The sequence below is a fragment of the Daucus carota genome, chromosome 1 (genome assembly GCF_001625215.2).
Source record: "Daucus carota subsp. sativus chromosome 1, DH1 v3.0, whole genome shotgun sequence".
Taxonomy (NCBI): Eukaryota; Viridiplantae; Streptophyta; class Magnoliopsida; order Apiales; family Apiaceae; genus Daucus; species Daucus carota.
The window spans coordinates 37,363,642-37,380,005 of record NC_030381.2 but is presented as its reverse complement, the minus strand read 5'-3'; the positions used below and the strand labels follow the sequence as shown (position 1 = coordinate 37,380,005).

Sequence of the window (16,364 nt, the reverse complement as noted above, 5' to 3'; positions counted from 1 at the left end):
ATTACGACTTGAAATCAATTAAAGGTTTGGGGTCAAGTTTTTAGGCCCAACTTACAACCCGCAGTTGGATTTATAAAAACCCTAGTTTTATCCGAAAATTTGATCACTGAAAACCCTGAAAGAATGGTGATGGGCAAGAAGAATGAATCTGAGAAGGTAAAAGCTTGAAGAAGATGTAATTTAGCAAAGGAGTTATCTGGGGACTAACAAATACTAATTGATTGCTGTGTGCAGGAAGAAGAATCCAATGCTTCCCCTGGAGAAGAAAGGAACAGAACTCGCGGTGAAGCTGAAATTAAGGCCAGTCAGGAGCCTAAAATTGTATGTATGGGTATTTATGATATTTTGTCTAATTTCAATTACTTTGATTTACTCTTTAGCTACTCGGCTTATATCTTGTGTGATGAATTTCTAATAATTAGTCAATTTGTAACGTGTATTATGTCAAAGCTATTTTTCGTTTGCACTGTAGTTTTGTTAGTGACTTGATATAAGAAACATGGATAGATTTGGAGAAACTACCGGGGGTGTATTCGATTGAGATTTTAATGCATTGTTTTTAGTCTATGGATTTTAATGGATTGTATGGGATTTTGATTTTGTGCGGATTCTTGACGAAATGTCGCAGAGTTGATAAGATTTAGGTACAATGCTTCAAAATCCCATTGAATTTGGTGGGATTTCAAAAAACTTAAAATACACTGGCCACAAAATCCATCATTTTATGAAATGAAAAAAAATCCATCAGCATTTGAATACCATCAGATTTTAATGGATTTCAAACAATCCCAATCGAATACCCTCGGATTTTAAAGCATAATTTAAAATCCCAATTGAATACCACTAGATTTTGTAGCATAATTTAAAATCCCAATTGAATACCTCAAGATTTTAATGGATTTCAAACAATCCCAATCGAATACCCTCGGATTTCATGAATGCAAAAAAATGCTTTAAAATCCCAATCCAATACACCCCTCTACATGTATTTAAAACTTTTTAGCAAAATGCTCATAACTATTATGCACAATTTAACCAAGTTGGAAGTAGTATTGAGGTGGTCTTAACCCGATTCTGGTTTATAAAAGCCCTAACTTTACCAGAAAATTTTGATACATAAGGTGAATTGAAAATTCTAGGAAAAAGCTTAAAGAGCTCTGAACAAAGCATTTCTATTCAGACTAACAAATACTAATAGATTCCTGTGTGCAGGAAGAAGAAGAAAGTTCAGATGACGAAGGACCATTCCCAGAACCATATCCAGTCAAAAGGATTCCCGTTAAATACTATTGCTGCTCCTCAGACTCTTTAGACTCCTCAGACTCCGACTCTGAAGAATCCAATGCTTCCCCTGGAGAAGACAGGAACAGAACTCGCGGTGAAGCTGAAATTAAGGCCAGTCAGGAGCCTAAAATTGTATGTATGGGTATTTATGATATTTTGTCTAATTTCAATTACTTTGATTTACTCTTTAGCTACTCGGCTTATATCTTGTGCGATGAATTTCTAATAATTAGTCAATTTGTAACGTGTATTATGTCAAAGCTATTTTTCGTTTGCACTGTAGTTTTGTTAGTGACTTGATATAAGAAACATGGATAGATTTGGAGAAACTACATGTATTTAAAACTTTTTAGCAAAATGCTCATAACTATTATGCACAATTTAACCAAGTTGGAAGTAGTATTGAGGTGGTCTTAACCCGATTCTGGTTTATAAAAGCCCTAACTTTACCAGAAAATTTTGATACATAAGGTGAATTGAAATTCTAATTGACACGGCTTTGAAAGAAAGGTGATGGGTAGAACGAATGAATCTGTGAAGGAAAAAGCTTGAAGAGCTCTGAACAAAGCATTTCTATTCGGACTAACAAATACTAATTGATTCCTGTGTGCAGGAAGAAGAAGAAAGTTCAGATGACGAAGGACCATTCCCAGAACCATATCCAGTCAAAAGGATTCCCGTTAAATATTATTGCTGCTCCTCAGACTCTTTAGACTCCTCAGACTCCGACTCTGAAGAATCCAATGATTCCCCTGGAGAAGACAGGAACAGAACTCGCGGTGAAGCTGAAATTAAGGCTGGCGAGTACCCACCCTTGGACTACAGTCAGGAGGCCAAAGAGCCATCCCCAGGCCGAATGGTTCCCCGTAACGTCCCTCACTCTGACTCCTCTGACTTCTCGGACTTCGAATCCAAAAACGTCCCTGAAACTCAAGCAAACAAATCCGTGCTCGCCAACGACCTCATGTCTGCTTCATCTATTTTGGTATTAGCCGACCCCTCCCTTTTTCTTTTCTTCTCATGTGTTTTTGTTTCTAAAAATTTACATTTGGTATCATCCTCTACACATTTGTAGTCTCAACACGTATACAGTGTTTTCTACTATGAGTTTATATTGTTAAGTTTGTAAACATGCTGCTAGTTGACGCCCAAAAACACCTTATAATGGTCGGATATTGTTCCTATGCTTGTTTTTTTCCTGTCTAATATTCATTGTAGTCTAATTGGTTTATGGTTATAATATATTGTTGCCCTTGCACATTTTCTTTGTTTAATTTAACTTTCTTCACTGGTAGCAGGTTAAATATGGAACTAAACGCCCGACAGAGGCTGGTGATGAGGATTTTAAGCGAGCAAAGACTACTCAAGAATGAATGAATACTGCATTCGTTTTATGTTTGAGTTCTAAGAAGACTAATGCGCCTGTGCTGTTATTTATTTTGATGTTAATGTACAACTCGGAATAAATGATATGCATAATTTATGTATATATTTATTTACAAACCATGTTTGCATTTATACTACACATAATACATGTCACTAATACAAAGAGATCACCGCAAGAACCTCCCGATTAACCGGAAACTTAAACTACAACAACCATCTTTTCATCATCAATTAACTCATTCGCTCTCTCATTCCCTCTATTATTTTACTAGTTTTTCAATAAAACCAAGATCTAATCTTGTTTATTTCCAACCAACAATCATATTTATATACTATCATTGGCAAGAGAGGAGAGACTGTCAAGAAGCTGTGTGTCGAGACTGGTGCTCGTGTCAATGTTCTTCCTGGGCTTGTCACTTTCCTCATCGCGTTGTTCAAAAAATAGGTATGTGGATTGTGCTCGGGAGGTGTTTGATGGAATGACGGAGAGAAATGATGTTTGCTGTATGGCAATCCATCTATAGCCAAGTCAACCAAGCTCGTCCAAATCAGGAGGGGAGTAGAATCAATTTCATATAGCGCACAGCAGCGTGCGGAGATGACTCATGGCAGGGGGAGAAGCAGTGAAGAGGGAACTCTCTCTTACAATGTCAAAGAACGACTACAGCAAATGTCATGTTTAACTCTCTGAAGGGTCAGATACAACAGTAAGACGAGGTATATTCTTATTTTATCCTTCATATGCTGAGAAGTGTTAAGTTGATGTTGCTATTGTGATCGGTTAAAGATTTCTACCTTGTCTTGTGTTTATTTCCCACTTGTCTTCTCTCCCCTATTATTCCGGTATTACTGTTAAGTTAGAATGCAATGATATGTATAATCGGGAATGCTGATGGTTGTTTTACTCATGATAGATTTATAGTTTTTCCATTTAGATTCTCGGCAGGTACCTTTTCTTTGAGATTCCACTCATTCTATTTTCTTTTCAATTTAGTTTACCCGGTTAGATTGCTTTCTATTCTTTACTGTTTATTTAGCAAGGTTAAATAGTCAGAATCTCTTTTTACATGCCTCTAATGTAGATATATATTTATTCTTTAGAATTAGTATAGACTAATTTATTTCGAGGAAAATGTGCCATGATGTTATATGACTCATGGGGGCCATGATGGATGGCAAATTAGTGCCTTTAAGAGGCAATGTATCATCATATATGATGGATGAGATCTCTGACATATAAAACATGTTAAAGTAACCAGTTTGACAAAAAGAAGGGTGATGGAAATATTAGGTAAACGAATGGTTAAAGCCATGAAATTTCACTTATTATTTCATTCGTAACTGATATTTTTACCAAAGTGCTAGGAATAGGTGATGTATACTGGAGGATTTATGGAAACTACAAACACGATTTTAATATAAAAGCGTGAAGGAATATAAATTAATTCCCAATTTACGCCCAGAGGATTCTCCGGAAATCCCAAATTATAGTATGAACTCTGAATAGACAATATATATAAATTTAACACATTAATAGTGCCGAGTAACTATTTGGTAAAGTTATGGTATCTTCAAATAGAAGATGCTAATTATACTCTAACCAAAAGGTAACTTAATCCATTAGTAATTAGATATGATAGACATAATTGTATCCCTTAAATTCTGCAGCGAAAAATTCCTAATAATAAGTAACATGATTGTTCAAATATAAATTAATTCATTTTTAGCCAGGATTCCACGGATTGGCAAGATTGGTCAAATCCTTAATTATAGCAGGCTCTTTTTTTGACAGATTTATAGTAGGCAATTTGAATAAACTGTTTATATATTTAACACATCAATAGCATAGAAATTAATTCCTTTTTAGCCTGGAGGATTTCACGGATTGGCAAGATTGGTCAACTCCTTAATTATAGCATGCACTTTATTGACAGATTTATGGTAGGCAATTTGAATAGACTGTTTATATAATTAACACATTAATAACATAGAATTAATATTTAGTAGCATGATAGAAGTATCCAATAATACCAGATCATAAGGTTTAACTTAATCCATTAGCTATTAGTTATGATAATTATAATTGAATTCCTTAAATCTTGCAGTGAAGACTGCATAGTTTTAAATAACATGATCATGCTGTGGAACTGAAAACTATATAAATGACAGGCTGGCACGATAAGAACTACTCTAAAGAGGGTGCTAATTCAAATTAGTATCTTATTAACTTATTAGGAGAGATCGCAAATTTAGAAATAAATATTCTTTAACTTAACATAACTGATAGGTGAGAATACTACTTCCAAAGCAGTGAAGTTTAACTTTCTCCTAATTTATATAGGAAATGTACCTTTCCCCGGTAATGTGTACGTTGGAGTCACTGTGTGTGCTCAGCTTAAGGTATATAACATCTATTATGACAATAGATATAGACTTGAATTTACAAGTAATTATTGGGTGTTCTCAAAAAATGTTTGCAGGAAATGGTAGCATGATTGTTAACTATAGACTGAGAGATGCATGGACTAGGTATTCTGGCTGCTTGTATTTTGTAACTCTTATTTTATTGATTGCTGAGAGATGCATTATTTTGGATTGGGATATACTTCAGGTTAAACACAGAGATGGATATATACTGTTGGGATATCAGGGACATGAGGAGTCGAGAATGAGGTTAATTATTCAGACAAAGAATCTCTGAAAATGTTTAGTCATTCAATAGAAAAATCGCACAGGACCTGTATAATTAAGTTTGATTAACTGCTTGATAATATACTGAGGCATATTTGTCAAACTTTAATTGTATGATTCATTGTTAAATAGTAATGAGACTTGGCCAAGTGAAAAGTACATCATAATTGTTAAAAATAGGAAAATATCCTTGAAGTATTTTTAAGTATCTAACCAAAGGTCTCCCTTTGGTTAGATTTTTCTTTTTATTTTTTATTTTTTTATTTCTATTTTCTTTTGATATTTATTATTTCTTCTCTTATATCTTGTAAAATTATATTGATGCTGAGATTTTAATAATTACTAATATTTTTAATTATTAATAGTGAGATTTTGTTTCTTTGTTTCAGGGATGAGAAAGAAATAGAGTGGATCTAGAGCGTGGGACGTTTTATTTCGGACATTAAGTGTTATTGTCTAAACTTCCGGAGACATTTTCATGTCTTTCGGTTAGATAATAAGCTTTTTGAATGAAAGAAACTCCTCGGAGTAGCGGCGTTTTCTCGATACGAGCAAGTGCATTTCTGTTAAAAAAAAAAAAAAAAAAAAACCATGTTTGCATTCATCATTGTCAAACTTCTGAAGTTGAACTACAGCTTGATCTGTTCTTGTGATATAGTGTATAGAACATGTAGTATGTTATCAATGTATGCAATTGGGGAATCTGTTGGATTATTGCTGACCTTCTCTTGTAGGGAGCATAATATGGATGTTCATACTCTTGCTCGATCACCTCCTCCATTTTCCCTTTGTCCAACATTTGTACTGAACTATCTTGTTAAACATGGTGATGGTATTTTATTTATAAGAAGCCCTAATTTGAAGCGAAGAGTAAGTAAAGGAGAGTTGTTAGGTGGATACAATACAATACTATTTACATATGCCATCTTTAAGAATGTTATTAGTGGCAGAATTAGGCCTAAGATTATGCAGAAACATTGGATTATGTAATAAAATGGCGAGCTTACAATAACAAAGAAAAGCGTACTCGACATGTTAACTTTACCAGGAGCAATTCTGTTTTGCTTATGTGCTTTAGCGGAACTGGAATATGCGGAAACGAACATAATGAATGTTTGATGTTCTTATTCTCTAATATTAAACGTCCTTTAATCATTCATTTTAGTTTGTCATTCACATAAATGTCCTTGAACATTGTTTAGCCAATGTTGTGGCTGTTGCTGAACCCAAAGAGGAAAGGCTGACCTGGGCTTTGACTGTAAAACCAAAGCTGGCAAAATAATTTCTAATTATAATGACACTGATATCGTTGGACTAATGCCGGGGATGAGGATGAGGCAACCATTAATACTATTGACGCTGCGAATTGTTGTTTTAACTTTTAGTTATCTGTGTTTCTTTAAGAAATTATTTCTGTTATAATAGATGAATGGTGTTTCTGGATTTAAGGATTTAAAAACTTATTAATATAATATTTGAGCATCTATGTTGCGCTTTGTTTATGTGTGCCTCCAACGTTTAAATTTACTGCCCATTCTGGTATTGTCAATCCCTCTATTATCTCAATATATCCTTTTCCTTTGGTGGGTGCTCAACTAATATGGGTGCTCGAATATACATTGGGGTCGATTTCTTAATGTTCAATGAAAAATTTATTTATGCACCGGTAAAAATGTATTGACCCAAATATGTTTATTAACTTTTTTAAAATTATTTACTTAGAATGTATATTATTCTAGCATAAATCCATACTTATAATAAATTTAAATATTAAAATATAACCGATAAAATATGAAATATTATAAGTGACATTTACATGACACGGGTTATGAGTTAGTATTTAACATATTATTGAAAATGATATATTTTGTAATAACAATCTAAATGTGTATAAATAAGATAATATATCAATCTCGATATAGATCATATATCCATAAAGTGCAGTACTCATATTATATTGTTATTGTAAAATTTACTTTCGACAAATATTTAATATTAATTTTTATGGAGGTAATAACGATGTAAAGAGAAGTATAACATTAAATATCAAAATGTTGAGTTAATGGAGATATATATTGGATAAATATCCAAAAATTGAGAAAATGACACGTGTACATAATAATGATGTCATGTGTTTATTATATTATAATCGGAGACAACACAGTTTACTATATAATTTAAAAAATAATTAATTTAATTTCATTCAAGAATATACATTCGGTCCGATTTCTAATTATTATTGTAGTGAAGTTGACTATTAAGATCTCATTCAACGGTGTTAAATAAAAATTCTAGTTTATACATCAATAAAAGATGTTAACCCATACATAATTATTAATTATTTAAAAATCTATTTTACTTAAAATGTAATTATTCAGTTTGTTTTATGAGTATAAATATATTATTTTAGTTTCTGGAAGTTTGTCTCTTTTCCTATTCGTATTACTCCATATTTTTCATTAAAAAAAAAGCGGATATAATATATTAAAGAGTCATTGTTCAAGTTTGCCTACAAAGTATACAATATTAATCCATAATTTTACAAATGTTAAAATTAAATGTGACAGATAAATCAAATATAATTTTTAGTGATATTTTTTCATACTTTTTATAATGTGATTATATTTATATTATAAGTTAAAGTGGGTTAGTTTGATTTTGAAAACTTTATAAAATATAAGTTTTAAATGAAGTGGATGGAGTATCTTTTAAATTTATATATCATATATTTTTTTGTATAAGTATGATTACAATTTTGAACAAAAATTTGAAAATGATAATTTTTTTTTTTTTGTCAGGATCTACATACTCGTAGATGAGTTGTATCATAGATACAATAGCCGCATCAGGGATTACTTTCATCCAATAAAGTTTATCATCTAACCGAAAGATACGCAAAGATATCTCCGGACGTTTAGATAATAAGACTTTAAAGTCTGATAAGAAAACCCGTAAGGTCTCTCTCCAAGATCCTGAAAAACATAGCAAGCAAAAACAAGCATAAGAATGATAAATTAAAGAAAAAAAATAGGTTGGAGGAAAATAAACCCAACTATGACATATAAATCCTGATAAAAATAATTATAATAATATAACATCTTATTCAAAAATAAGAATTTTAGAACTAACAAAAATAAGATACAATTATGAAAATTGATCATGTCTAACCAAAGTAAGAACTTTGGTTAGACACGCAATACTAAATAAATCATAATACATACTAATCTTTCTTATGAGAACAAAAATACATAAAAAAACTTAAGATTTTTGTTAGGGAAATAAAGAAATCAAAATTAAAAAATATTTATATCCCAATCATCGTAAATTTATTATTTAATTATCCAATTAGTCAACGAAAGGGTTATCATAACATCACAAAGTAAAAGAAATAATATATTCTAAATTTAATACAATGAATCTAGTCATCAATATGACCTAAAATACCTCTTAAAGGCACAATTATGCCATCAATCATGGCCCCCCAAAATGGTACTTTGACTATAAAAGTCACCAAACAAGCCATAAGACTTGACTGCTTAATCAAAATCATTTATGAACAATAAAGAAAATTAAATGATATGTATAACACATTTGCACAATATAAAACCGTCTAATTAACAACATTTATTTGAAAATATTCAAAATTTGAATCTTAAGAACTTTATAAAAGGAATCAATTTTCAAAATAAGAAACTAATTGATTATAACATATATCACTCAAGAATATTCAACACATTTTGAAAGAGCATTAAAAACACATTTAAAACATATAAATCACAATAATTTCTTGCCTAAAGTTTCACTATGAAAGTAATGCTAATTTATTAGTTTTTCCAAAAAACATCACGATATGAAGATCGTAAAAGAAGATCCTTAATAACTTAAAAGTGAAAAAGACCGATATACAAAATTTGTATAATATAAAGTCATGAAAATACATGCAAACTAATATATTTTATGGATATATCTTTTGATGATCTAAAGCAATAACCAAAGATAAGAATTTAATGTAAATTATTCGTACAAAGATTATAGAGGCAACACGAACAAATAATCATATATCTCACTTTCAAGAAACTTATAAAAATGCACCTTCATACACACTAAATCAAGAAGATATAAATCAAAAGAAACGATCCAAACCTAATTTAGTAATAAAAAGATTCACAAAAAGTCTCAAAAGGATGGTTTATAAGACAAATAATACATACTAAATTATGAACAAAGATATAAAAAAATATAAGATTTGACGGTAAATCGAGACTAAATTCATGATTAAAAAGAGGTTTTAATAATAAGGATATGAATTTCAGAAAGAACATGACAAAGATCGTCTTGATTTCGAAGTGATTTTTCAATCTTGAAGAGAGAAAAACTTACTTGATACTATATAACTCAACTGAAGATCGTATCAGTGTCTTTTCACTTTGATGTAGCCTGTGCCAACAACCAAAGCAACAAATACCTTTGTAGCACCAGCATCGAGACTATTGTATATGAGCTCTTCCACCACCCTTGTGAATCGAACACAAAAAACCCATAACGAACCGAACTCTTCCTTGAATCATGCTTTTTGAAAGGGTAAGGAGTATAACCAAGAGTTGAACCATTGTTGATGATTAGTTCAACAAGATCTGAGAAAAATTAAGAACAGAGATGTAATCGGCGGAAGCGATTTGAGAATGAAATGATTTGAATATATGTAATAATGAAATGGTTTGGGAATGAAACCTAGGGTTTTGAATTGTGAATTGTGTGATTGGTCACACACACTGTGTGTGTGAGTGTTGGGGGATGAAAATGATAATTTAAAAAGTTTTGAATGTTCGTAATTTGTAATTAAGATTTAGATGAGAAAGGATTAGAATGGAAGAGGATTTATATTAGTCCTGTACTCCTTCCATCCCACAATACATGTCTTTTTTGGGAAAAAAATTTGTCCCATAATACCTGTTCACTTTTAGTTTTCAATGTAAATATATTAACATTATTCCAAAATTATCTTTCTTGAACGTTGTATAATAATTAACGAGGGTTGAATAACAATCTACATTCATGCATTTATTAGGGCTACAGGTGAGAAAATATTACTTCGTCCGTCTCTTTTTAGTTGTCACATTTGGTTTTGTACCGGTCAAATTCACCAAAATTTGACTGAAATTTATTAATATTGTATTAATTGATATAAAAAAAATGTTACCGGAAATAACTTTTAATCTATTTTAAGATGTCATTTTCAGTTTTTTAAAATAATAAAAGAGTGTTTTATAATTTTTGGTCAAAAATTAGTCAATGAACAACAAAAATAGAAATGTGACCACAAAAAAGGGACGGATGGAGTATCTAATTAATGTTTCCTTAATATGCGTAATTTTTTCAAAAAAAACTTGTATTATGTGACACAGAGAGTAATTAAAAAGAAATTCTAAAATATGTGAGAAATGAGGATGAGAGGGAATTAATAAAAACTCTAATTAATGAGAAATAATTAATGAGAAAGAGAAAATAAGTTAATTAATCAAATAGTTAGTGGAAGATGATGGGACTAACTGAAGGAAAAGTTGACATGTGGCAGTGAGATGTGAGCTGGGCTTTCTTTCGGTACTGTCTCCGTCTCCTGTTACTCCCACCATCTTAAATTAGATGATCTCGTTAACTTTGGGCATATAATTTAAGATTTATTGACCGCATAGCTACATAACTTATTTTTAAAATTTTATTTTTGTAAATAAAAATAAAATGTGAAATTTTCATTTACAAAAGAAAAATTGAAAAAATAAATTTCGGAACTAGACAGTCAATGCACTTGAAGTTACGTGCTCATAGTCAACTACCTCGTCTAATTTGGGATGGAGGTAGTATTTTATTGTTTTCCTTTATCACGTTTGGCAATACAAATTTTTGATCGTTAATGTCTTTAATTTCGTATTAGTATCAAATATAAGAACTTCATTGTATTATACTACTCGTGAATACGAATTCAACAGGATTACTCACGACTGTATTTAATGTTATAGATAAATTAGTAATTTATCTCATGTTATAGACTATCGCGATTCGCGACATATCAAACGGGAAAAATAAAAAGAAATGGAGTGAGTAACAGTATAGATTATGTAATTTGCGGTGATCACAGGGTAATTAAGTACTCCCTCTATTCCTCACATTCTTTACAGTTTTTTTACACTGCTCGACATGCATTTTAAGGCACATATAAAATATAGTTGTATAATTTATTTTTAAAAATTTTCTTTGTTGTATAAAAATATAAACATCAAACTTTTATTCAGAAAAAAAAAGTTCAAAATAATTTATCAAACTACATTTTATAAGAGAATTAAAACGCATGCCGAGCTCCCGTCCCCCAATGTAAACAAATGAGGGGACGGAAGGAGTAATACGTACCTCTTCATCCCAGATTACACGTCTTTTCCACTTTTTGTCGTTTGCTGATTAAGTAACAGAAATAACATTCTTAGTTATTTTCTTACTGAGGCTCTATATTTTCATGTTTGCTAAACAGAGAGTTAGAACCTGAGTATAATGCATCCATTTATTGTCAGGGGACATCTTAAGTACAAATTTCCTCAGAACATTATTTGTTGAACCAAAGTTTCTGTAAATATATTGATAACTTTATAATTCCAGAAATTATTTGTAACGAGTTAAATATAATTATTAAATTTTATTATCAGTTTTCATGATTTGTAAAATTGGATATCGGTTCGATTGTTGATAGTCTAATCGAATATCGAGACTTTAAGAATAAAACTAATCTAGTTTAACATAACAATATAAAATTGATATTAAAATTTATGATATGTGTAAGTTATGTTAGGAAGCAAGCCAATACAGTAGCTCATTCCTTAGTTAGGGTGCCCTGTTTGGTTAATAGCTCCATTGTTTTTCTGTCTCCTTCACCATGTGTGTTGGAAGCATTAGTGTATGACTCCAATTTTCATTAATAAAACATCCTTTGCTCTCAAAAAATTTATGATATGTGTAATATTCGGTCCTGCCCGCATGAGTTCAAGGGAGAATATATCCATACCCGATGTTGGCCGTGAAGAAAACGAACCCAAAGGTGAACACTCATGACTCAACACCTCTTACTTGCTATATTTGTTCCTTTTTCCGGTTCTTGAGGCCAACTCCAGCTGTGGCCTGAGAGCATTTTCAACTATGAAAAACTTTAGTTGGCTTATCAAAATTAAACATTATAGCCAATGTTCACAAAAAAAAGCGCTCCAACCATTGCAAGGCTTTAAAGAACTCAAAATAATTATAATAAATTTTGCTAGAATATAATAAAAAATTATATTAAAATTTTTAGAATACTTATTCGATTAAAAAGTTTATACTAAAATTTAGTTGTTACCTTGTAGAAATAAAAAATATTATAAAATATTTTCGATTAAAAATATTTACTCGATATTAAATCTTATACTGTAATTTGATCAAATAGTAGAACATAATATTTAAATATAGATCATATGTTAAAATTCACTATAAATTTTAAATTTTTAATGATGATTCCTTCAAAATTATAATATAATGTTGAAAAGAATATTATGTTTAATATTCAATTTAAAGTGATATATTGAAATATTTGAATGAAAACTTTTTTTGTCATATACTTGAATAAACAGTTAATAGAACCTTAAAATACTAAATGCTTAATACTTAGGCAAGCAATTGATATTTTATAATAATCCTAAAGGTGTTCTTATACAATCAGAAAATTTGTGAATGAAATGTTTAATCTAAATCCAAAATTTCAAAAAATGTATTATTTTAAATTCAGACTTTGATTTCTATCTTACTAACTCAACATATGTGATTGTTTTAGAAATTTAATCTCCAAAAGATTCATTACAGTATTCTTCCAAATAATTTTTCATTTATTTTACTAAGTAGAATTTAATAATATATCATTCATTAAGACACGTTAATAAAATTGAAGAATCCACGATCACCTTTGAAATTAAATAATCGAAAACACTTTAAAGAATCATAATTTATAAAAAAAATTCATTTGACATAAACATATAATTAATAATTAAAAATATTTAAGAGAATCACAAATAAAGTAATATAAAAAAACATTTCGAGAATTTATCGAAACCATATAGTAAATTATTCTCCAAATTACATCACCATGTTTTAATTTTTTTGATTTCACAATGTATTTTATTTTTTAAATGAGATTCTTTAAAGTGTTTTATTAGCATTATATATCTCTTTCAATAGTTTTTGCATAACAACATTATCTTGGAAAAGTAGTTGAAATACGAAATTTTCTAAAAATTATAGAAATTTCTTAAACATAATTTTGAGTAAGTGTTACCTTAATAATATTAAAAATATACTAATTGTTTCACTAGTATCATATTTCGACTATATTATAACTGAATATAATTATTCTATTATATTTTATATTGCTTTTTAAATCAATATATATTGGCTTATCAAAAAAAAATGTTTTTATAATAAAAGAAAAATTCCAATAAAATATATAATATAATTTAATTATGTTCACTTTATAAATAAATTTGAATTTTTTGTTATATTTTATTTTATTAATATATAAGTTAAGATTAGCTTATTGATGCATTAAACTTAGACAACTTGAAAAATGTTTAATTTAAATTACTAATATATATTATTTAATCTACTGTAATGAATCACTAATGTAATTTATGGTAATTTATTAATTGTAGAATTTTTAATTTATGTTAATAGTGTACCCAATCTTCATACAATTTATTTAAAAAATGTAAGAATAATGTAAAATATGTATCATTGACGTACATATAATGTATCATTAATGGTAATAATTCTAAGATCTCAACATACATGGAAACAGTTTGAATAGTATATTATATGGAACTGTAACGGTGAATTTGATGGCAATAAAGATACAATCTTTTTAATTATGGAAATGCAATTAACAAAATCGTATGACTGATATGTATATAATGATAATTACAATATGTTAATTAGATCACTGATATCATCAATTGGAATCAATTAAGGGGAGTAAATTATATTCATTATCTCACTAATAAAGGAAAGTTCTGTAATAATTCTGCACTCGATAAACGTTCCATGTACTGCCCGTGTACATAAATTGATTGTATAATACATGGAGTATATCCCATCTCATCACAAGATCAAGACTGATCCAACGGCTGGATATCACGTCTCTCATGTTTCTCGCTAAGGCTCCGTCTCTTTTGAACCTCCCCATATATATATATATATATATATATATATATATATATATATATATATATATATATATGAGTAAGATCCTAAGAGAACTTTTTTATCGAGAGAACCGATAGAACTAGCCTATCTACCGTAAATCAGCCATTCTAATCCAATGGCTACTATAATTAGGAGATTTAGTAAATATTTATTAGCAATTCAATAAAGGGTATAATCGGACACAGATGATAAAAAATCTTTTGGGGAAATATTTATTTATGATCATATATACACATGATTTGGTTAACATAAATAATAAAATATGCAATCAATTGTTTTCCTTTTTTATATTCTCCATATCTGAATCAATCAACTAGAGCATTTAATGTATAACAAACTTTGAATTTCAAATTTCAAATTTTCAAAAGATTCACCATGATAAAAATATTTAATTAGCAGATATTCTTTAAAATATTATTAAAATTTTTATTCATATTATTAGCATGAGAAATTTACTATAAAATTTGAAATGATAATTGAATTTTTTTAAATATTCATTTAAATAAATTTCTATTCTACGATTCTACATAATTTTGTTGAAATATCAAATTATTTGAGAATTTTATTATAATAATTGAAATTGAGATTCTTTAAAAATTATTACAATACATTTTTAAATAAAAAATTTTAATTTAAGATAAGATTATAACATGATTTAACTTTATAAAAATACAACAATGTCATGTTTGCTAAATCTATACTTTATTCTTTACTAAAGATTCTTTTAAAAATTGTATAAATATTTAGTTTTCTAATAAAGATTTTTTAAAATGTTGTATAGATATTTAGTTACAAGACAAACTTGCAAAATCTATTGTACCACTCAATCAAAATGTAGATTTTTTAATATATTCAATCATATGTTTTTCTTATTAAGAGTTTTATAAAGTGCTCTTTGAATATAAATTAAGTTAGTATTCTACTTCAATAATAGAATTGTGAGATTCTTAAAAACAATTACTTAAATATAGTTCATTGTATTAATATTATTTTATATTACTTATAATAGATATTTTATGTCAATTTTATAAAAAAGATTTAAAAAATTTGTTATATATCATTCTACGATATGAGCGAACATTTTAAAGAATCTCAATGTCATATCGATAAAATCCACATCAAAATATATCCTTAGCAAACTGATAACCCGATAATTATATTTTATAATATATACTAGAATCTATTACTAAATGTTATTTTTATAATTAAAAGTAAAATATAAATAATAAAATATATAAATTTTACAAGAATCTTTAAATGTACATATATTAGAATCTCAACATAATATAATATGGAGTTATGCAACTAAATATTAAGATATATTAGAATCAAAATGAAGATTGTTTAATATATTCACTTATATGTTTTTCTTATTAGGAATTCTATAAAGTGTTCATTAAATATAATTAAGTTAGTATCCTATTTCAATAATAGAATTATGAGATTATTTAAAAAAATTACTTAAATATAGTTCATTGTATTAATACTTTTTATATTACTTATAACAGATATTTTATACCAATTTTATAATAAATATTTTAAATATTCTACTATATATCATTTTACGATATTTGAGCGAACATTTTAAAGACTCTCAATTTAATATTGATAGAATTCATATCAAAATATATCCTTAGCAAACTGATAACTCGATTATATTTTATAATATATACTAGAATCTATTATTAAATGTATTTCTATAATTAAAAGAAAAATATAAATAATAAAATATA

At 28.6% G+C, this 16,364-nt stretch overlaps 1 protein-coding gene and 1 long non-coding RNA gene across 3 annotated transcripts; both read left to right on the top strand.

Moving 5' to 3' along the window:
* LOC108210203 (uncharacterized) lies at positions 1–2,790 on the top strand. 2 transcript variants are annotated; one of them, XM_017381507.2, is made up of 5 exons: positions 1–156; positions 235–321; positions 1,213–1,416; positions 1,898–2,269; positions 2,583–2,790. In XM_017381507.2, the coding sequence occupies exons 1-5, from the start codon at positions 124–126 to the stop codon at positions 2,655–2,657; spliced, it is 771 nt and encodes a 256-aa protein (XP_017236996.1). In that variant the 5' UTR covers positions 1–123; the 3' UTR covers positions 2,658–2,790. The 2 variants fall into 2 exon arrangements, with proteins under 2 accessions (XP_017236996.1, XP_017236988.1); XM_017381499.2 differs by having other exon boundaries at positions 2,580–2,790.
* A 607-nt stretch (positions 2,791–3,397) lies between these two features.
* Positions 3,398–6,075, top strand: LOC135148185 (uncharacterized). The gene is made up of 2 exons (XR_010286076.1): positions 3,398–5,199; positions 5,282–6,075. It is a non-coding gene; the product is annotated as an uncharacterized LOC135148185 (long non-coding RNA).
* Positions 6,076–16,364: the final 10,289 nt, after the last annotated feature.

Excerpts from the sequence above, each read along its gene's own strand:
- LOC108210203 (XM_017381499.2), top strand. The coding sequence starts at position 124 with ATGGTGATGGGCAAGAAGAATGAATCTGAGAAG. Across the intron at positions 157-234 it reads AGAAGAATGAATCTGAGAAG|GAAGAAGAATCCAATGCTTC; the intron begins GTAAAAGCTTGA and ends TGCTGTGTGCAG. Across the intron at positions 2,270-2,579 it reads TGTCTGCTTCATCTATTTTG|CAGGTTAAATATGGAACTAA; the intron begins GTATTAGCCGAC and ends CTTCACTGGTAG.